The following is a 22,962-nucleotide window of genomic DNA, read 5'->3' on the forward strand; positions in this document are numbered from 1 at the left end:
TAATAAATATTTTCCCTAAGAATTAATTTCAAAATAAACCAAGATGACGATTCCTGATGTCCTGGGTTGATAAACTTCTGATAAAAACAAATGACATTGTGGCTGGAGACGGCGTAAGAGTTTCATTATTCACAATGAAACAAATGCTAACATGGACTAGAAAGAAGCCATTACTCCAAAAGTAACAGAAAACCGACAGTAACTTTAACTCATTCTGTAGTTAATTATTTTGGTACTTTGTAAACAGAATAAATAGCAATTATGGCAGGAACTATGTTTAAAAACTCACTGCACATACATCAATGTGCAGTGATGTTTCTTTCTCTCAATATATCTACATAGAGGTGATAAACGTTTCTGTATCAAGTGTGTTTTGTACATTACTTTTTAAATTTAATCTTGAATGTTCAGTTTTCATTAGATGTTAGTGGAAAATCATCTTAATTAACATATACAAAGTCTTGAATGCATTGGTTGGTTTGTAATTAATGTACACAATGTGTTTCATTTAGAGAATTGTGTAAATGAAATAAATTTACTGCCACAGAAAAACTTCTCCCACCCACCATAAATATGGATATAAAACATCTAACTAACCCATTTAAAGCCTTAATGAGCTTCAAATAAATACAAAAAATTGTTAAGAATATTTTAATGTTTATATACTTGCTTCTAAGCAAATTCAGATATAGGTTTATCCAATGTAGTGCAGTACTTTGTTCAGGACTAGGGAGAAATAAAACAGGTTTTATGATCGCTAACCACAGTGAATGTTGTATTTTTGCCTGACTGCATTTCTAAGACACTAATAACTTCTGAGTTTTTGACCTTTTTCCTCAGATGAAGCTCAGTCAGGAAGAAAAGAGTTTTATCCATTCTACAGATCTTTTATTTTGCAATCAGAAAATATTATTTTTTTTAACTGTGAAACTGGATGTTTTCAGTGTTTCTCGTGACTGTCCAGAGTTCGGAGGTCACCCAACGAGAAAACAGAAGAGGAGGTTTGTCCTGGTAAGGATGGGATTCGGATTTTTCAGGTTACAGTGAAAATGTGCTGAAAGTAAAAAAGAAAGAGAGAAAGCCTTAGCTAGTCCCACCTACACGCAGAGTAAAGCAACAAAACCTTGAAATCCACCTACACATCAACTGCACATTCAGAATGGATTCCATGATTTGCATCACACACACATTTCCTGAAACGGTTCGCACATTTCTGACCCTGCTGTAAACCATGTGGACCGCCGATGCTCGTTAATTCACGCGTGGTGACCTCTCGCTGCTAAACCAGCGGACTGAACCACCATCAGCTTGTTCACTCCATCCTCAGAGCAACATTTCTTTGATTTCTGTCTCTCTGTCCAGCTCACCGCTCAGCCCACTCTGTTCTCTCACTATCTGCCTCTTCATCGCTCTCCAGCTCCCTTACAGCTGATGGAGCTTATCACGGACAAATAGGCTTAGGAGCTTTGCTATGGCAACGGCGAATCGTAAAAAGCTGCATAAGCACTTCAATCAGGGGCCGGGATCCAATGCCTCCCCTTGGAGATGGTGCCCTCAACCTCCTGCAACAAGTAAAGGCAGGCCAGAGAGGCTCCTGGGAGGAGGAAGACGAGGAGGAAGAGGAAGGCTCAGAGAGGTGGCGATAACGCTGAGAGAGAAGGGAGAGAGCATCTCTCTTCTTTCTCTGGTTTTCATAGACTGTCCAGCTGCTTCTCTGATGTCCGACGACTTTGACACTTTTTTCCTTCTGTGATTTTATTTCCACTGGAGCCGGAAAAAACAAGAATCAAAGGTAAGAAAAGAAAAAAAAAAAACAAAAGTTGATTTTCTATTTCAAGATTTATAAGATATTTTTCCTATCTTTTGATGAAAAGTAAAACAGGACAGTGTTATGAAAACTCGGCCATTTCCAGTTTGGCGCTGTAGCTTTTTTTTTTTTTTTTTAACTAGAAAGAGAAAATCAGAAAAAGGAATCTTTGCAGTAATTGCTCGATATGGATGGACTGATTAAATTCACTTATTTAATTATTTACAGTTACTTGCTGATTTTATTTAGGTTAAAAAAGAAGAATTTGCAAAAGGTTGCAAGATATGACTAGTTGGCTCTGTATTTGAGTAACTAATTAAGGATAATATGCCGTTTGCAATTCAAAATATTATTATAATTTTACTTTTTGCACATTAACAGAAAGAATAAAAACTAGGAAAACTGCAAGAAGACGATTTTTTATAAGAAAGGAAATGATATGTAAATAAAGCGAAAGATAAAATAAAAGGGAAAAAATAGTGTACTGTATGATAACTATGATATAATTGAATTGAAATAATTTTTTGAAATGGCACTATATAATAGACTAAGTTGAACTGAACTGAATTATTTATTTACTTGTTTACTAAAATATTTTGCGGCACCTCAGAGAAAGAATGACTATTTTTTTTAATTTGCAAGAAAATGTAAAGCTTGACAATAAAGACAAAAAGCTTTGTTTCCTCAACAGTACATATTTTTTCCTATGAAATAAAAAATTTTGCAGACGTTTTATAATATTTAAGTAGCCTGTTTGGAGATCTTCCTGTCATCCTTTTGGATGTATATACAGAATGTAAGTAATCAAATCACAAAACAATGAATAACAATCCTTCAGATTCTCAGACTTTTGGTGAAAAACTTACATAAATCACTCGAAAGATGCTGGACAGTGTTTGGATCAGATTTTCAAATGAATTGAAATGAAAAGACAACAAGGCATCTGATGTTCTGACGCCGTATTTACAGGTCAGTCACCTCTCTGCTAAACCTGCAGCTGCGGCACTAATCTCACCTCGTCTGTTTGGAAACCTTCTAGTTGAGCATGTTGACGATAATCTGACCTGTAAGCCCTAAAAAATGCAGCAGAATGAAGCGTGAAGAGCAGCTGTGGTTTAGATGACAGCATGAGCTGTCATCTAAACTGTCATGAGGAGGACAGAAAAGAGGACAGGCTTTCAGGGAAACACGTAGGAGTTTTGTTTATGTCTTTAGGTTGCATTGAGAATTTATGAAAACAATCAAGAAACTTTAGATTCTAAGTGTTGGGACTTATTTATGCCTACAAACAGGACAGATCACTCAAACCTCTACTGCTTTCCCCCCCTTTACCATCACCAAGAATAATCAGAGGCTGTAGCCCTCAACATCGAGCAGCACAGTGATTGTAGTACCTGATTAAATCTTTCATCTCAATCATTACACATCAATCAGCTCACTGCACTCCAGTTTTTATTTATCTATTTCCTCTGCTAACAAAAGAATCCCAATTGAAAGGATTGATTATGTCTATAAGCAGATACGACACCTGTTGAAGAAAAAGGGACTGGAGGATAAAAAGGAGGATGTTGAACTTTGGTCAGATGATTAAAATTCATGTAAAGGAAATTCTATTAATTAGAGCAATAATAATAAAGGAAAAACACTAACAAAATTGCTTATTTTATGATTAGTTTTTATCTAATAAGGTTTAAATGATTTTTGCCAAAACAATTTTCCAGTCACAGGCAATTTTTTCTTATTTTACAAGCCAATTCATGCTCTACTTTAGCATACATATTTTTTAAAAGTGTCTAGGTGTTAAAACATATAACTTCATGTCAGTTGTATCATAAACAGAGGTGAAGCTGTGAGTCCAGCTGAAATCACTCTTCTAATAAAATCAGGCTGATTTTTATAATAGAGATGCAATTTTCTTGATGATTATTGTCATTTTGTCTTAACAGATCTTCCACGATTCCTCAATTAGAATCAAAACTACCTTGTATGAGGAGTAATCGCTGCTACAGTTACTAGATCTGAGATACCAGTTTTCTAATTCACTAAGAGCCTCATGGGAACTGGCTCAGGAGTGAAAGCCTGTACTACTCTGTATGATGTTCATCACTTAATGCTGTGTTAAAAATGTGTTAAAAACAACCTGCAAGAGCTAAAAACAAAAGTGTTTTGCATGAATAAAATTATATCATTCTGGGTTGGAGAAGGTGAAAAAAAAATAAATAAATTGTATGATTTAAGGCAAAATACCGTCAGCAACATTTGCCAGAATTTTACTGTAAATACGGTCATAATGGACGAGAGCAACCAGCACTTTAACAGTACAGAGCTACTAAAGTTTTGATTTGCTTGTGACAAATGACTTTAAGAGTCACAAAAATTCATCAGCCAATAGCTGTAAAAACAACAGTTATTAACCTGATTAAAGTAAACTCTTAAAAACATTTTCATTTTATATTCACTCAATGATAAATATGACTAGTTTATGGAACAATTAGAAAAAATCTTGAAAGAAAAGGAGCAGAAAGAAAAATAAGTTTAGAATATCTCTCTATTCACATCAAAAGAAAATTAGCTATTTAACTCAGAAATGGTAATTTTTTTGTACTTGTATAGTTCTTTACCACGTCCATAGGACCACAAAGCACTTTTAGCTGCATTCACACATTGTTAATTTAAAAGAAAACTCTAATCTATATATGTTTTACAGGTACTACTTACACACAACATGTCAGATATTGAATAATCAGTTTTTGTTCAGTTATTACTTTATCTTATTTAAAACAACAATGGTTTTGGATATTTTAACTTTTATGAGGCTTATAATAAGACTTCCATAAAAAATGTTCACCAATAGGAACACCCTAAAACTTAACTTTTTGTATCTCAACTTCTTCAACATAATTAGTTGAGATCGGTGAAAAGCAAATCAGAACTGTAACTTTTATGCTACAGATTTTCCAAGAGTAAGAAAAAAAAAGCATTCATTTGTTGCCAATAAGAGAATAGAGAGAATAGACCATGCAGATGGTAACTTTCCATCATTTTTATCCTCCAGGAGACGGTGAAGGAGGGCAGGTCCATGGCCTCCTGGTTCAACTGGAATGAGCCGTACCAGCGGAGCCCCCGCAGGGACCCGGCCGACGTCGTCTCCGACACCCTGATGCTGGAGTTCAGCTGGCATCTGAAGGAAGCAGAGCGGCTGCAGAGGGAGAGGGAGAACGAGTACCGGCGCCTGAAGACCGGGGTGGATTACAGCTGGCTGGCCAGCACGCCTCGCTCCTCCTTTAACATCAGCACCGGGGAGAGGCTGGCCCTGGAGGACCTCTGCTCCAAGGTGCCTCCTTCCTGCTGCGGCCTGGTCATCCTCAAGTAAGGGAGTCAAAAAAACGCCACAAAATTTTACAACGGCTTTTTTTTTTTACTACAAAATAAATAAACATTCTGAGATCTAATGAAAAATATCAGCAATAAGGTTGGGTGATTGTCTGAAACTTGATTGGTTGTTTGCAGCATTTACAAGTTAGAAAAAAAAACGGTAATGGTACGCAAGTTTATACTCACTCTCAAGAGTCTTTTTAGAAAGACTTTTTGGTGCAACAGCTGCAAGTATTTTGGGGTATTTCTCTATTATGATGACATATAAGGCCATTGTGGATAGAAAAATAAAGGAAGAAAAAACTTTTGACAAAAAAATGAGAAATTTAGAGATTAATCTCAGAAATTTTGTAGAAAAAGCTTCTAAAATTGATAAAAATATACTTTTTTGAATTTTTAAAAATTGAAATTTCCATATTTTTTCTAGAAAATTTCTGAGGTTAATCTTAAAATTGGATTGGATTAGCTGCATAGGATTTTATTTTGGAGTAACAAATGGGATTGAACGCATGTGTTCACAACATTTTACTGATTTTAATTTGTTAAAACCTTCCGATTTCTTTTCACTTCACATATGAATTAAAATATGTTAAGGTCTGAGGTTGCAACATGACAAAACACAAGGTTCAGGGGACATGATACTTTTGTAATGCACTGTATGTGAAATTCATTTACTATTTCAACAATTATTTAGTCATATGACTGTAAGTCACTGGGCAGACATACTTTCTATGAAAAAAAACAACAAACTTTTATGTTGTTAAAATTAACAATCACACCATGAATGGATTTTTTTCTGATAAAATATAGAGCTAAAGACAGTCACTGAGCCAGGGGCCCCTTCAGGTTGTCAAATTAACTTTCATTTTAAGTTAAATCAAGATCAAGAATGTCTTTAAAGGGCCAGATATGACAGAAAGCATTGATAAATCTATTTAACAAATCAGCAGTTGTGTCTATATAGTACCATAATACATGAAGGTGAAAACATGTTTAATATTAGTCAAAATAGAGTTTGATCTTTTATCAGTGCTTTTATTTTGTTTTTTTGCAGTAGAATACTCTCATGTTGCTGAGATGCACATATTTGTGCCAAAAATGACAAAACAGTTTTGGTACAAAAATGTTTTGTGGTTAGTTTCCCAACCTCTGAAACTAACTCTATTAATGGGAAATTCAACTGATGAGCTACAAAAAAAAAAAATAAAACAAAATCCGGTGGTGTTTTTTTTTGTATAAACAGAAACATTTTAAGTAACTCTCAGCATCAGATTACTTGAGGAAACTGATCATTGTGGCTCTATTCTCTGTCGTCTGCCAGGCGTTAATCTGCAGTAGAAATGTTCTGAGTTCATCTCGCCACCTGTTCTTGGAAAACTGCTGCCGTCTCAGATGTGTTGTTAGAGCAAACAACACCTGCACCATGTTGTTTTTGCACATTTATTCACTGTTTACTGGTTATTATAACATTAACTATTCAAACCTGTTATAGTTGACTTTTTATGAATTTTTAACCTATTTGTTACCAATAAGAGAATAGAGTAATGTTTCTGATGTAATTGGTGAATTATAAATACCGCAAAGCCAAAACAAAGGGCAAAGGGTTCGGAAAATTTTAAGAAATACTCTGTTCTTAGAACTGCTGCAGTCGTGCGAGTTAAGAAGAAATATCACTAAACAGAAGAAGCAACATGTGCTTAAAGCCTTGTTAAGGCAAAGCCATCTCCTGTGGGGAGGAGGAGCGGTAATTGGGAGCTTGGCAGGAGTGAAGCGTTCACACAGGTGGGTGGGAGGATAACTATTATCCTGAGTTGTTGTGTTCCTTGTCTCTCATCACTTTAATGTTTCTGTTCAAACCTGGCTGAGAACTTCACTGAATAGGACAGTGTGAGTGGGTTTAATTTTCTGTTTTGTTTAAAATCCACTTGAATGAGAACATCTTGGCAGCTGTGACTCATCCTGCTCTTGTTTGTGGTTGAGATTATGGATTACTGCTAATTGTATTTACTTGACAGTATGTGAACTATGTTTTCAAGCTTTTAACTCGGTAAAGTTCAGACTTATGGCTATGGTTTTCTTTAAATTTATTTTCTTAATTCCACTCTGCACACAGGCTCATGTAAATATAAAGTCCCCAATAAGATATGGATGAAGTTGCAGAGAAACCACAAACATTTTGAAACCATCAATAAGCTTCTGGAAAAACTTTGATCCGTTTTCTAGTAAAAATATTTAGAGTTCATTTAAATTGTTTGCTTTACAACAAAGTCCACAAACTGTCATCAAGATTGATTTTAGGGCTAATCCAAGAGTTTAATTTTAGTTTGATGCTTTTTAAAACCAGTTTTAATGAATCTTTCGGTTTCATTATCCAGCTTTAAATGAATGTCATATTCACACATTTGTTGAGTAAAATCAAACATCTCAATCAGCTCTACTGATGACCCTAACTCTGCTAATATCGTCTTCACCTTTATTTAAAATTCTAAGTTGTTGTTTGAAAGTAAATGTAAAAGTACGCTTTGTCATTTCCTATTCTGAAAAAATGTTCATATCTTGGCAGTTGAATATTAACGGAGATTTTTCTACTTTGTTGCCTGAGAAAGGATTTTTATTGCACATTTGTTTGTTTATGAGATTATCCCATTAAAAAAATGGTAAGGCTAGTGTATAACTTAAAATGTACTTTAAATACATTAAAGTTTGAAGCTGCGACAAGACAATACTTTTCAAGCACCAACTGCTTCTTCAAGACTGAATATTAAGCAAATCGACACAAGTAACCAGAACGAGTATCTAACCGCCAGATTTCTCGCCTTTTGTTTTCTAATCGGTTCCTGGTTTTTTCATTTCTCCTCACAGGCTCAGGGATGCTATGCAGGCCAACGAGCCCGAGCCACACGAGGTGTCGGGCCACTTCCGGGCCGTCCTGCTGGAGGTTCTGGACCAGCTGAAGGAGGAGCAGGAGGCGCAGCGGCTGGCTCGCCAGTGGAACAACAAGCGAGCCATGAGCATGAACTTCAGGTCAAAGATCAAGATCAACCCATTTGGAAGCACGACGGGCCTCACCGCCGAGGTGGGCAACGGGACGGGGTTGAGCGACCTCAAAACCGTCTCTGAGGACGTGGAGAAGGGGATGGAGAGGGAGGAAAGGTCGCAGAGGGTGTGGAGCATGCCCGACTTTAGATATAAAGGAACCAGCAGCAGCAGCAGCAGAGTGGTCTGATGGGCGTATGAACAAAATGTGGACTGATGAGACTTTATGTCTAACATGTTCAAGGCCAAGGCAAGATTTTCTCTTTTCTCTCAACCATGTTCCCAGTACTTGAAGCAGTTAATAAGTTGCCTGAGATTATCTTCTGCAGTGATGCCTCTTATTTTGTAGAAATTTGGCACCAAATCATTGAGGGATCTTTATACTGCAGCCTAATAGTATTATTTAAAAATTGTCAAAGTAATTAAAAGTTTTTTTCTTTTTTGACGCAAAAGATGCTGCTTGCTTGGTCAAGGCGGAGAAACTAAATGTGGGGATGTATAAAACGGCTTTAAAGTGCAAAAATGTTTCTGTAGGAGGGATGCAGTTTTTGTTTCCATATGATTCAAACAGTGAGTCATCCTCCGTGTGTCAAAACAGCAGGACTGAACAGTGAAATGTATTATCCAAGGTTAGACAACTGAAAGCTTTTCCTCCTGCGCTTTTATTTTCAAGAGGGTTTAAAAGGAAGAAAAGAAATATTCAATAAAATGCTTTTTTTTTGGAGTAAAATCTCTCCAGTGGTATTTGCTGTCCTTCTGTCAAATGGTTCTGTACGCACCGTCATACAAACATGGACACAGACTGTTTTCATATAAAGAAAAGCAACTTTTTTACCACCATTTTTAAAACAGACATATATGGGAAATAATGAGCATTAATAGGTCACACCTAATTGAATGCTATGCACTGTTTCATCCTCAGAATAAAAAGAATAAACAAAAAAATTATCATTTTAGAATAAACTGATAACACTTTGGCTCCTAAAGCCAGAATTTACATCAAAAAGTGAATGATTAATTTCCTTAAATAGAGTTGGACAACATATTTTTTTTAAAAATATATAGTTAAAACCTTATATTTCTTTTTTAATTATGAACAGAAAAAGATGTCAAGCCCTGAAAAGATATTTGCACACGATGCAGACATTAAAATGACACAGACAGGTTTGTGTTTGACGTGACATTTCGACTGTACAGATTGAACTGGTAGATTTCATGTTTAAACTGTATTTCAACCTAAAGCATAGTCAACAAATACTATCTGATCACAAACAAAACTTTCTACAAAACAGTTCTTACACTGGACTCAAGGTAGCCACCTGCACAGCAACAAGGTGAAGAAAATGTAGGTACTGAACCGAATGCACCGACTCCAGCTCGCTGCTGCCCCTGTGTGGTGGAAAAAAGTCACTTCAGTTCATCGCCTCTCCTTCAGAAAACTCGCTTGTCTGCTCCAGGGAAGCAGGAGGAGCCATTTCCTGAGTTCTGCGGACGCTGACATCTATGACCAACAAGAGGGGCGTCCATGGCGGCTTCACAGGGTAGAGTTCAAGAACTCCAGCAGCTCTGCTCGATTTTTATCCCGCTGTTGTGCACAAATTTCACATCAAGGCAACAAAAAACATCAAATTAAAAAACTCAAAAAGTCTTTTTTTTTACTTTAATAAGGGGGGGAAAAGGAATACCTGTTTGTCTTTTTTCGACTTCTTTACTTTCATCTTTATCTTCTTTCCTGAAATCATGCTGTACTTTCCTTTTTCTCTGTCTTTTAAATACTGAAAGAAGAAAATTACTAAAATGAAACACTACAAACTAAAAATCATATTAAAAGGAAATAGATATAGTTTCAGAAACCTAAAAGTGATCAGTTAAAAGGTTTGAATTGATCAACTATTCAATCATTATCAATTATAAACTGAATTTTAGTTGTCCTGAAGCTGTAAAACTTTTAATCATGAATAAAAGGGGTGAATAAAAATATTTCTAGAACTGAATCCTGTTTTTTTAAGTGGACTTAAATTCTTCATTTTGTTACCAGCGTTCCTACATTTTTTTATATTTCAAAATGTCACACTTTTCTTTTTTCACATTATGAAGGTTTAAGTACAAAAAAATCTTTGCTACCTTAGAGATCTGAACCGGTCCTGATTTGTCATCCCCTCCTTTTGCCTTCTTGTCTTTTTTACGCTTTTGCTTTTTCTCTTTCTTCCCTTTCTGTTGCAAAACATAAGGAAACTAAATTAAGCATTTAAAAGGAAAATATATTTTTCCTTTAGCTATAAAGAATTAATTTAAGAAAAACAAACATGTTTTTGTTACTTTTTTGTGCTTCTCCTTTTTTCTTCTTTTGGACTGCTTTCTGGATTTACTGTGAGAGTCTGAAAACAATAAGAAAACAACACACTAAGACAAACATATTGTCTGGTACGTAGAGTTCGAGTTTTGACATTCAGACACAAACATTTACTCCTAAACCAGACCATCTGCAATTGATAAAATTATATTTATATCTCCATCAAATTCCATTGATAACAACATAGTAATAAGCTATGAATCAGATAAAAATGTTCAACAACGCTGGTAAACCATACCCATTTCTGAGGCTATATCACATCCTCTGTTATGTGCAAAACATATTTTTCTATTTTCTGGATTTATTTCAAAATTACTTAATATTAAATTTATCATAAAGTTCAAAAAAGAATATCAATTAAAGCTTGGACATTTTTAGTCACACTTACCACTGCTGCTAGAGCTACTTCTGCTGCTGCTTGATGAATGTGAAGGATCCGAGGAGCTGGAAGAACTGGAGGAGGAAGAGGAGGGTGACGATGACGAGCTAGAAGATGAAGACGATCTGCTGCGACTCCGTCCTCGCTTTCTTTTTTCTCTTCCTAATGAAATAAAACAAAACAGAAAGAGAGGGAAATCAACAACAAAAACATAATTCATCCATCTCTAAGAATTTCCTCTGTCACATCCTCCTTCAAATAATCTATTAACCTCCTCTGTGAGTTTCCTATTTTTCTTCTCCCACATTTTTTGTCCAATACATCAACAGTCCCTTGTAGGCATACCTAGAAGCTTTGCCTCTTTAACTTTGCCTTCCAACAGCGAAGCCTGAATTGTTTTATATTCCTTTTTAATGTTAAATATCAAAATTTTCTGCTCTGCCTCCTGTTTTTTTTTTTGCCTCTAAAGCTCACTTCATTTCATTTTTGCAGCTATTCCGGGTTCCCAATCATTTTTCAAAATTCCACACTTTTCAAAACTCAAATATCCTAAGTTTTCTTTAAATGTTTTTTTTTTATTAAATAAAAAACTTCATAATGAATTTATTGCAGCAATTTCTGCAGATGTCAAGATTATACATATGGAACTTGGACAATTAAGAAATGGACAAACTGGTGAATGACTGACAAAAATAAATAGATGACCGGATGAATAAACTTGTAGATGACAAACATGCATTAATGGACAGATTAGAAAACAGATCAATGAACACAAACTGATGGATGGATGAACAGCAAAAACATGTTTGAAATAAATACTAAAAAAATACTATGCACCTTCAACTTCTCATCTTCTTTAGCCTCTCTACAGTTTGTAATGTAAATTGCTAAATGAAGAATAAAAAAAAATAACCCCGAAATCTTCAAAACGCATCTCATAATGAAAACAGAAGTAGGAAAATGTAATAAGTTGGCTTGTATCTCCATATTTAGCCACAGGGTGATAATGAAATGATGGAAAAAGTAACCTGCCTCTGCTCCTTGACCTCGTTCTTTCGTCTGTTCTGGATGAGGAACTGGACACCCTGTGTTCCGTTCTGGTTGACTAGAAACACAATAAAATCTTCACAGTTTGTTTATGGTTACACATTAGACAAATCAGGAAACAAATTTGAATTAAAACTGAACATATCCTTCAAGTAATATAACATTACACACAATGAAGTTCAATTTAGTGGTCTAAAAAGCAGCACAAATAACACACATAAGAGACTTTAATTCGTTAATTGTATTTTCAGTTGGTGCTACAGTACAAGAGCAACGATAGGCTAAAGCTAAAGCTGTGCGGGTTAAACAATAGTTCCCGTACTCACCATAACGACAAGTTACTACAGTTAGGACGTCATATAGTTATTAACACAAACTCTACTGTGGAAAAATGTCTAATTTATATTTATTTGCAGTTATCACCGGCGAATTAGCAGCAGCTAGCCATCTTTTTACACATTTTGTATCCCATGATGCACCGCTGGTGGCTACATTCAAAACAACAGGCGCCAGAGGAAAGTGCCATAGCGCCCCTAGTGGCGAGTGAATGACACCATTGCCTTACTCTTTAAAGGTAAGATTTTGTCAGCTTGACATGTTTTCTTTTTCTTTTTCTTCATTTTATTAGGTAATAATTTATTCACAAACCAACATAAAACAAAGTCAACTCGTAGATTATAGAAAGTTAAATAAAGAAAATAAGTTATTCCTGTACTAATCATAGCTTTGATTTATTATATTGTCTGTACTTCTTGTTTTTCCAAGGAACTTTTTTTGCCACATACTATGCTACAGTTCCTTCTCTAGTGAATAAAGAAAATGAGAAATTTTTACATTTTTATTCCAATCTTAGAGATGTATAAAATAAACCAGCACATCAGCAGCAGTGTTGTACAAAACATTTTTAATATTGCATTAGTATATTGTACAAGTAGGAGCAAATGCCCAAAGTATAAAAATAAGAAGCAAAATATCTTGAAGTATCAGTGGTTTGAGGCATGAGAGAGCATCAAAAAAGCTGTAAATGTCAGATAAATCCTATTCGTAGTCAGTTTCATCAAGCCATCAAAGTAACATTTTGAAGTAGAAAGAAATAAAAAGCACTTCGGCGCCATGCGTCTTCAAACATAGAGAGAAGCTTTAACAATATGAATAATACATGAGGTTTGTTGCAGTTGTAGTTTTTTAAGACTCAGTAACTAGAAACAAAGAAACAGACACAGAGATGAGTAAAATGAGCTGAAAATAAAACCTTAAACATGATTAATAACCCTGAAAAGATGAATAGAAAATCTCAGTACCAGTTGCCATTGTTAGCTTTGATAAAACTGACCATGTCGTTCCATATACAAACTGTATGTACATTTAAAAATACTTCTACTCTGAACAACAACAACAACAAAAAAACAGTTTAGTTTGTAACATGCATTTGAGTTTATTTATACAAGAGTCCTTGGAAATACAGGAAATGCTTAGAAATTGATAGAATATAAGATATATAAAGGTTCACTAGTTATCAGAAGATGAAGCGACCATCCCAGCCCCCGTCAGAGCTGAGCTGTCGGACTCTGACTCCTCGCACAAGGACCGGGGTCCAGTGAGGTACGGTGAAGCAGCTGATCAAAGGCCTCCTATTTTCAATTTAAGTTTCAGCAGATATACCAAGAAAAATACATGAGGCATCCATAAAATACAAAAATAACATTATCAAAAGCTTATCAGATATTACAGCAGTGAAGAAAAGTAGTCGCCTGCTTTGATTACTGCAATAGTTCTTAAACATTTTTTTTAACTCTTAAGTGAAAAATGTAATTTCTTGCTTCCCATAATTTGGAAGAACACATATTTCTTCTTGCTTGAAAAAAATAACTCATTCCTATTTTTGAATCTGCCAAATGTTATATTTTAGATAATAGTTTCAAATGTAATAGCCTTTGTACAGATGTCTTTGAGCACACAACGTAAAAAGAATAGTAATGGGCTGATAAATTGTGTTTTTCAGATCATAGTAATATGTTTGACAACCAGAGCTTGGAAAAAAAACCCTCTGTGGCTGCGTTTTTATATAAAGGGATGAAATGATTCTATTCAGGCTTCTGTTTTGTTCTTTGAGTTTTCTCCAGCAGCCATACTTCCTTCGTTCTCCTCCTCCTCAATGGGAACCTGTAAGAAACACAACGTAGCATCACAAAACACTGCAGAATAATAAATGCATGATACAAGCAATAGTTATAGTGCAGCGGTATCCTAACCTCCCAGTAAAGAGAGTCATCAAAGCAGTTCTGATCTGGAGGCTGTCCCCAGAATGGTAGCTTCATTATCAACCCTGGAAGAAGAAAATTAAATGTTTGGTTAAACGTTATTGCTGCTAGTGCACAAACATAAACCAATCACTGTTTCAGTTTCATCCCTACTCACCAGTTATAGCACCTCCAATCAGGGCGAATCCAAGAGACGAAGCCAGGGCAGCAGCTTGCATATCTGCAGAGCTGATATTTGAAGTGAGAGTAACATTATTTCAAAGCAACACATTTGTTGTAAGTGCATAATTTCAATTACTGTTTATGGAATATTTACCCTTGATTTGCCTTTCCCAAAGCTACAGCAACAATTCCAGCCAGTCCTCCAAGGATGCCAGGCATGCCGTGCAGATTGTGGACTCCACATGTGTCCTGGATGCCCAGGTTGGATGCCAGGATCGGCTGCAAAGTCAAGAAAAAAACAAAATAGTTTTAAAATAGTAACATTTTAATGATAAAATTCTCTCTTAAATGTGTTTGCCACAAATATTTACTACTGGACAGAAAGTTGTATAAAGCAAAATGTAAAACTATAATATTTGGGGAATTTCTTTTTTCCGACTTTTAATGAAATCTCATGAGAACTTATAGTACTTATACACTTGGATTTTGACTGGAGGCATAATGTATTGTCACTTGTCTTTTTTTTTTGTCAATTAATTTTTTTGGAATTTCCATCTTTTCAGGCATACAAAAGTAAACCTCAAACATAGACATATTATATAAGAAATGTCAGCATCCAAAAAGGTTTTCTATCCATTTTTCGGTTTTATGCTTATGGAAACTTTTCCGGTTCCTCAGAATTAGTCTCGATAAAATAAATCTAACCGATTATTGAACTTTTGGACTGAACAGGAATCCAAGGCAACTAATAGAGTCGACAGTCTTGAATTCAGTCAAATTTATAAGGAACTGGGGAAGTAGCCACCTAAAGTATTTTGAAGACAACACTATAGGACGTATTACTTTCGAGCAAACAGGTTGAAGTTAACCAAGACTGTCCCATGTTTGTGATCATGTTGGTTTGTCAGGATCTAAAAGTGTAGTCAAGGAAAAGAGTATTTCTAGTTTGGAAACGTCTGGTTCTAATTTTTATAGCCGATTTGGTTCTGTTGGTATCTTAATGCCACATCATTTAGAATAGCTGAGTTGTTCATAGTGGGTCTGGGACTCAGCTGGAAAAAGGTTCTTGTTCACAAAAACAGGTGAAAGATGTGAGAAGTGGGCATATAGACTAGACCCTCTTCTGCAACTATGAGGATGCTGTTCTAGTCTGATGTGATTGTGAAACATTTACTTTTATGACACATTATGGACTGGAAGCACTCCTTACTATGGCTAAATCTACTTTTAAATTGCTCATTTTCAACTCACAGAGAGGTGTTTGAATCCCAGGGTGGAAATGATGCCAGCCACTAATCCAATCAGCATCGCTCCAAATGGTTGGATATTCATGTCGGCACAAGTTCCCACTGCAACACCACCAGCCAGAGTGGCATTCTGTATGTGGACCTGTGTTATTATAAAGGCATATAAATGAGTACAAGTCTAAAACATCCTTCAGTTAACTATTGTAGATGAAGGTAAGGTGCCTGACCATGTCCAGTTTCCCTTTGTGTTCAACCAGGCTGGAGATGGCGTACGCAGAGAGCACACAGGCGGCCAGGGAGACATAGGTGTTGATCACTGCAGTGAGCTGAGTGACACCTGGGTCAGCTATGGCTGAGTTGAAGCTGGGCCAGAACATCCACAGGAACACGGTTCCTGCAAAACAAGTTTGTTCATCTAAGCTGGTGAAACAGTTACAGCAAATCCAAATTTAGAAGCTGCACTGCTATTTGTGTCCACTTGGTGGCAGTAGCAGCGCATGTGGAGAAGGACTGCACATGTTCTAAAACAAATCACAACATTCTAGTTTCTTATTTTTATTATATGCAAGTGTTGTGCTTATATGTATTTAGGCAGAATGTGTCCAAATGTGAGGGATCCAGCTTCATATATTTGCATGTATTGTTATTATATAGTTGAAATCAGCAAAAAACAGAGATTGGTTTGAAAAAGAAGGTAAAGATTGTGAAAAGCTGCCCAGACAAATGCATAACTCCTGAAATAAATATACCATCATGCTTATTTCACTGAAAATTTCAGTTTGAGGTTCAATATCTGAGAGTACTCTATATGCTCCCTTGCAGTAAAAAACATCATTGACAGTCATTTTCACTTACCGATCATTGCAAACAGGTCAGAATGATAAACAGATCCATCATTTTCATGTCCGTTCCTCAAACCAGGTCGGTAAAGAACCCGAGCCACTGCCAAACCAAAGTAAGCACCAAAAGCGTGTATGATCATTGACGCTCCAACATCGTTAGCCTGTAAAATGAGATGTTTCACAGTATTTTCAGGTGAAAATGTCAGAATTGGGGTTATAATCCTTAGCATAAACTGTTATCAACTCACATGTAGAATGTTAGCCACCAGATGCTCATTGATGGAGAAGATGGTGATCTCCAGGATGGTCATGATCAGGAGCTGCACTGGGCTGGTTTTACCCAGAACAGCACCGAAGGAGATCAGGACTGTAGCTGTACTGAAGTCTGCATTTATCATTCTGCAGCAAAGTGAGAAAAATAATCCAGTGATTATTACTAAAATTATTTGCCCCTTGATTCTATTAATTTTTTATTTTACACATTTTGTCAAATTAACATTTGGTGAGGTTTTACCTGTTGGCTGTGTTGCCTGGTCATTGGAATACTGTTTGTTTACTACCAAAGCACAGCTGCATTTATGTTAAAATTATATCTATTTTAATGATTAGCTCACTCCTGAAGGTAGTCGAATGCACTTGATTTTGTTTATGGGTATTAAAGTAAAGGACTTTAGACTTCTTACTGAAAACACTGCATAATTTTATTTCCACTTCGTCACTGGTTCTTCATATAAAATCCCAATCAAAAGAATTGTAACATGAACAAATACAAGAAAAAATAAGGGTTGTGAGTCCTGATGCACGCCAAACATTAATTTTAAACTATTATACTTTTGTGATTTCAGCAGCATGGGTTTAGCCATTTCAGAGACCTACTTGAAGATGTTCATTTTAATCTTGCCGTTATCCATGTGCCACAATCCCTGCATGAGGAGACCCCACTGGAGACCGAAGGCGGCCAGCAGCAGGTTGATGCCCACGCTGCTGAACCCGTATTTCTTGAGGAACGTCATCAGGAACCCGAAGCCGATGAAGATCATGACATGGACGTCCTGAAACACTGCAGTGTGATATAAAAAGCAGCGGTCACTTGTTCTGTTGCTAAACGAGGACACGATCAAATCAAATGAAGAACTTCAAGGTAAAAATGCTGCTCTCAGTTTTAATCATGTTGTCATGGTTCATCGTGGTTTTTTTTTTTTTGTTTAAATGACTTATTGGAAAGTTAGTGAACTTAACAGGAGTCATGTTTCTCAACAGAGGTAACATTGTTGTGACCTGTTTGCTGTGAAACTAAATTAATCCCACCATGAATAATGTTCTGGGAAAAGCCCATCCTGTTCCTGCTTGGTCTCTTAATCTGTGGTACCTCTGATGAAGTGCATATGATCCTAATATACTCCTGAAGCATGAAGAAATGCTTTAAATTACAAAAACAGCAGTGTTTTTGTCATGTGGCACTCTGCAGCAGAGACAAAGCGGTAACTTTTGGTATTTTCAGGGAGGATTTACATAAAACTGGGTGCGTCCTTTAAAACTTATCATCCTCATCATTATCAGGCAGGAAATCGGTCTCCTGTTTCCATACAGCCTTTAAGCTTGACATGATGAGCTTCGCATCTGGAAAACAAGTCAAGGAGGAGATATGTGGGCTGGGAAACAATAGGCTTCATTTCCTTTGCTCTAGACAAATAGCTTCTGTAAACTATATTTGATATGCAGTCTAGAGAGAAATACTTTATGCAGCATTAAAGGAGCTCTTTAGTGACTTGAGAAACATGTTGGTAGATTTTCCTACATGCAAAAAAGATGAGAAAACAAATTTCACGCTTTGGGGACTCCATTTAACCAGGAGGTCTCCTGAAGGTTTTCTTAGGCAAGGACATATAGGAGCCACTGTTAATCTTGGTTTGGCACACCAAATCCCAAGGCTAGTTTTGCTACATTTTCATTGTTTAAAAGGATTGTTTGGGTGAAAAATAAAAAACACTAATGATTTATCAAACTTTACAACTCTGCTATCTTAAAACTTCATTCACAAAATATTAAAGCTGCAAGACTGTTTGGATAGGAATGTGGAAATGCCACTGCTGCTTAGATTGTTATTAAGAATTAAAACAAGAGTAAAAAATGTAGTCCACAATAATTCATTTAATATGCTTTGGATCATATTGTTAAGAGTTGCATGTTTGTTTTCACTTAGGGGTAGCAGGCAGCATAAAGAGGCTACAATAAGTTATTAAATATGGTAAAGACATAATGTGCTATAATGTGTTGACAAAGAAAACAGCAACAACCAAAATCACCCTGATCAAAAGACAAAAAATTGATATAACCACAATTATATGATGATAAGAATATACTTGGATACTTCCTAAATTTTTGAAATCTAAAAATACACTAAATTTTGTACAGTAGTGGGCCTGCAACTGATTCAATGAGCTGTGCAATGTGTCTCATTATGAAGGTAATCAGCACTGTTTATGTGAGGCAACCATGTTGGATTCTGAAATTGGGGAAAAAATTTCTAATTCCAAAAAAATCTAATTTCTTTGAGAGGCTTTCCAAACCCAACATGTGATCCAGAATGAATTAATTTCCTGTTTATAGCCTGTTAAAATCCTTTAAATGTTTAGGAATGCTTTTTTAAAATTATAATTATTTGGTTGTTTACCATGATTGCATAATATTTCATTGATAATGTCTAAAGTATTGCATGTACTGAATAAAAGTTTATCAGTTGGTTGGGAACCAGTTTGTAGATTTAAGTTATTTTTACCTTTTATATTCAATATTGTGCAAAGATATAAAGGTTTTTCAGTACTCAAAGGTAAAATACCCTACTTGGTTCTTCAGAATTCCTTTGACTTATTCAGGATTCAAGAATATTATGGAGCAGAAATGCATCAATTAATGAGCAAACATACTGAATATGTATTATAGTTGTTTTGACTTCTGTATAGAAAGCAGTCACTACATTAAATGAATCTTTATTCTTCTCTAATTTATGTATTTAATCTCAGGACTATAAGACACAAGAGTTTCCAAACTTTCATTATTTCTGTACCGAGTACAATAAGAATTTACACACTTTTCTTAGTTGATCATTTTCCACTGGTATTTACACCAACATTTTGAAATTATGTAGTGTCAGTTTAACTTTATTATTGCTTCTCAATATTTTTCCTGAGGTATTGTTTTAGGTATTACATATTGTTCCTGAAACTTTCTTTGGAAAGTTTCAGGAACAATAGTTTTGAAAATGGTGGAGCTACAAGTTTTTGTTTTTAAATCTACAGGTGATTTATAAAATCAAATCCATTCTAGACATAACAATTAAGGTTAGATGCTATATCATAATCTTTGCACTGTGTTTTTTGTTTTGTAATGTCCACAAAGACCCACATTCCTCACCTCTGATTCCAAAAATGTTATAATTTGGGCTTAATTTGTTAATTTGAAAAGTTCCAATGAGTTTTTAATAACACTTAGACAGAAATAGAAATTATGTGGACATACACTTTCCTTTTAAAGACTTTTAATCTTAACTATGAAATTTAAACTTGACATAATCCCTACTAACTACAACTGAACTCATATCAATTGTTTGAATTTGACCAGCATTTACAGTGTTCCTTGTTATATTTGGCCATATGAGTAGATTATCTTTTAAGACATTTTTCATCTAGTTGTTTCTCTTTTGTCCAAGCTAAAGTGTCCAGGGATAAAAAAGGAGATTTTCCCAAATGTTTAAACTTTCTTTCAAATGGCACAAAAATAGTAATATGGCTCCTCACTTGTGCTTTGATGGAATTATTGAGTGTAAAAGTCTTAATCCAGATTTTAATGTGCACCAAAGAATGGTATTACAGTGCAGTGAACAGTACTTTGAGGATGCCTGTAAAATTAAGAAGGGTGATTAACCGCTGAGAGTGGCAATGCGCCAAGAAGTTAGGTAACGCTGAGTGGGCGAGCCAAGACAGGAGAGAATCCCCCCGAGGAGCATCACAGAGCTGAGTGAGGGAGAATGATGCAAGCCACTCAAAATTTATTGTTCTTTCAATTTAATTTCTCATTTAAATTTGGCAAGCTGCATAATTTCAGGAAAGTGGTGTTGGTTTCAGTCATTTGTTACAAAGTGTTGTGTATTTTGTGGTTAAAACAAATATTGCATATAAATGTTGTTTTTTTGCATAGAACCACAAGTCTTGACTCTTTTAAGTCTCACTGCAGAAATGATTTTTGCATCACCTTCTCAGGGAGAATTACTGATTTCTCAGCAGTTTTATGAGTCATGCTTGGAGAAAGTCCCAAAACATTAGAATTAATTTCCATATTACATTAGAATTGTAAGTTCATAGATTTAATTCTGAAGAAGGAAAAACAAAGAGCAAAGTAAGCCTTAAAACATGATATTTACACAGAGTTTGCCTATTAAGTTAGAGATGGAAATAAATAATGCATAATTTTTTATGATGAAGCTAAATCGCAAAAGATTTCTATTTACTGTAGACTGAGCTAATCTTTGAGATGCACACCTGCCCCACCCAGTCATCAACAGACTGAACAGTACCTTGTAGCTGTAAGTTATGTGTATGTTCATGCAGATAAGTAGTTCAAATACAAAGAGGAACTTGGAACTTCTTAAAAAGTACTAAAAGCAGAAATTGGGAATGTAGTTTTTACAAGCACCAGAAGCTGATTTGTTGCTCCGACCACCTTATGACTGCCTGTAATTACCCGTTTGACACAGTAATGCAAATCACATGTAACCTCCTTTCTGCTACATATCACACTTTCTCCTGCAGGATCCTCTCCACTTCTCAGCTGCATCTGCCCTGACTGTTGGAGAGAAAAGCAACCTCATGCATCTTTTTTTTAATCTCATTTCACCAACCTGCTCCAGAAACAACTTTGAAACACTTCTATGTCTGTTTGCCAGGAGTCAAGGTTAAAGGATTTCAGAAAAGATGTTCCTGTGAAAAGAAGCAGCCTCCTGTTTTTAGGCTCACACAACTCCTATTCTTAAAAAAGAAAGCTTTACTTAAAAAACAACTACCTCCCACATTTCACCTCATGTTAGAAAAACAGCATAGGTGTTGGAATATTTTCTCTGCTTCTTTGGCTAATTAAAAAGCTGCAGCACATGCAGCGTAAGCTTTAGTTAGAGTTAAAGCATCTCTCTGCATCACTTACTAGGGTACAGCTTCAGAGGGGATTCTTCTTTAGTGGTATTAGCATCATGGTGACCATCATGATGAGCCTTCCCATCATCATAGACCACAAACACAGCAAACAAGATGATGGTGATAATCTCCAAAATCAAGGCCAGGATGGGGAACTTCAGCCTCATGTTGGTGGAGTATGCAGGCATCCTGAAGCCAACTCTTGTTATCTTTCAGCAGCTAAGTGTCAGTCCCTCCCTATCTGTTCTGGTGTTTAGGGGTTGTGCCGTCTAAAAAGGGGGGAAGAAAGCAGCTCTTGCTTTTAAACTGGTCCAGGGTTTTTTTTGTGACCAATGACAGGGCAGCAGACTGAAGACTCCTCGGTAAACACCCCCCACGCTTCCCTACACCCTGTTCACTTTACACACAGGGGGTGGGTTTCCTCTGTGGACTGTGGAGACGGCTAAACAAAATATAAACTTAATAACACCCAACCATCAAGCAGTGATAGCTGTCAAGTATTCTTTCAACAACATTTCTTAAAACCACACATATTTAGTTTAAATTTTTTCACAGCTTTCAAATGGAGAGAACTATCAAATGCAGCACAATGACAAATTTTAAATTACAAACACAACTGTGTTGAGAGTGCCTTACAAAAGTAGTCCTACCAAATTAGTTTCTTATTGGGGTGAAACCAGAAAGTTTACTATGTTTTTGCTTGTGTTTGTGGAGCATAATTTTGAGGACTTAATGTATACTTGGTTTTATTTTTTGGCACCATTTTACAGTAAAGCCCACCTTACAAGTCACATATAAATAGTATGCACATATGTCATCAATTAATCTGTAAACATTTTAGAAATCATTAATAAGAGTTTAATGTGCATTAATTAAGGCCAAGAAAGAATCAAAACTATACTGGAATGATAAAATACAATATTACATATTAAATAATTATGTTTACAAATGCTTATTGATCTTACAAGCTTCTAACTTAGTGTGAAAGATTTAATTGAGCAACTCCAAATGGAATATATAGGTGAAAAGATTTTGCACACTGTTTTCCAGAAAAACAATCAGTTTTGTGTCTTTCTTGCACTTAAGTAATGCATAATAAACATCTATACATTATTTATAGTGTTGTTTAATAACATATCTATGAACTATTTTTTAATAAGGGGTGCCATACAGACCAATTGTTCAATTGTAGTTATTTCCCCTTTGTTTTCAATCGATGTCTCTCAATTCTTGCAAATTTCTTGTATTTTATAAAGAATGACAATGA

General features: G+C 35.6%; 3 protein-coding genes across 3 annotated transcripts; 1 reads left to right on the forward strand and 2 right to left on the reverse strand.

Moving 5' to 3' along the window:
- Positions 1–1,525: 1,525 nt before the first annotated feature.
- rd3 (retinal degeneration 3, GUCY2D regulator) lies at positions 1,526–9,268 on the forward strand. Its single transcript, XM_044107281.1, has 3 exons — positions 1,526–1,792; positions 4,863–5,176; positions 8,045–9,268. Exons 2-3 carry the CDS (start codon positions 4,887–4,889, stop codon positions 8,406–8,408), a joined length of 654 nt encoding a protein of 217 aa, XP_043963216.1. The 5' UTR covers positions 1,526–1,792; positions 4,863–4,886; the 3' UTR covers positions 8,409–9,268.
- si:ch211-22i13.2 (uncharacterized protein LOC553945 homolog) lies at positions 8,862–12,538 on the reverse strand. The gene is made up of 7 exons (XM_044107282.1): positions 12,324–12,538; positions 11,983–12,055; positions 10,960–11,112; positions 10,538–10,596; positions 10,343–10,432; positions 9,904–9,993; positions 8,862–9,803 (listed from the first exon to the last, which is right to left on the reverse strand). Exons 1-7 carry the CDS (start codon positions 12,324–12,326, stop codon positions 9,753–9,755), a joined length of 519 nt encoding a protein of 172 aa, XP_043963217.1. The 5' UTR covers positions 12,327–12,538; the 3' UTR covers positions 8,862–9,752.
- A 346-nt stretch (positions 12,539–12,884) lies between these two features.
- On the reverse strand, positions 12,885–21,988 carry rhag (Rh associated glycoprotein). Its single transcript, XM_044107283.1, has 10 exons — positions 21,706–21,988; positions 17,386–17,569; positions 16,758–16,908; positions 16,523–16,670; positions 15,895–16,061; positions 15,672–15,809; positions 14,575–14,699; positions 14,416–14,486; positions 14,250–14,323; positions 12,885–14,160 (listed from the first exon to the last, which is right to left on the reverse strand). The coding sequence occupies exons 1-10, from the start codon at positions 21,881–21,883 to the stop codon at positions 14,086–14,088; spliced, it is 1,311 nt and encodes a 436-aa protein (XP_043963218.1). The 5' UTR covers positions 21,884–21,988; the 3' UTR covers positions 12,885–14,085.
- Between the last annotated feature and the right edge of the window lie 974 nt (positions 21,989–22,962).

This window comes from Gambusia affinis, linkage group LG22 (genome assembly GCF_019740435.1).
Source record: "Gambusia affinis linkage group LG22, SWU_Gaff_1.0, whole genome shotgun sequence".
Classification (NCBI taxonomy): domain Eukaryota; kingdom Metazoa; phylum Chordata; class Actinopteri; order Cyprinodontiformes; family Poeciliidae; genus Gambusia; species Gambusia affinis.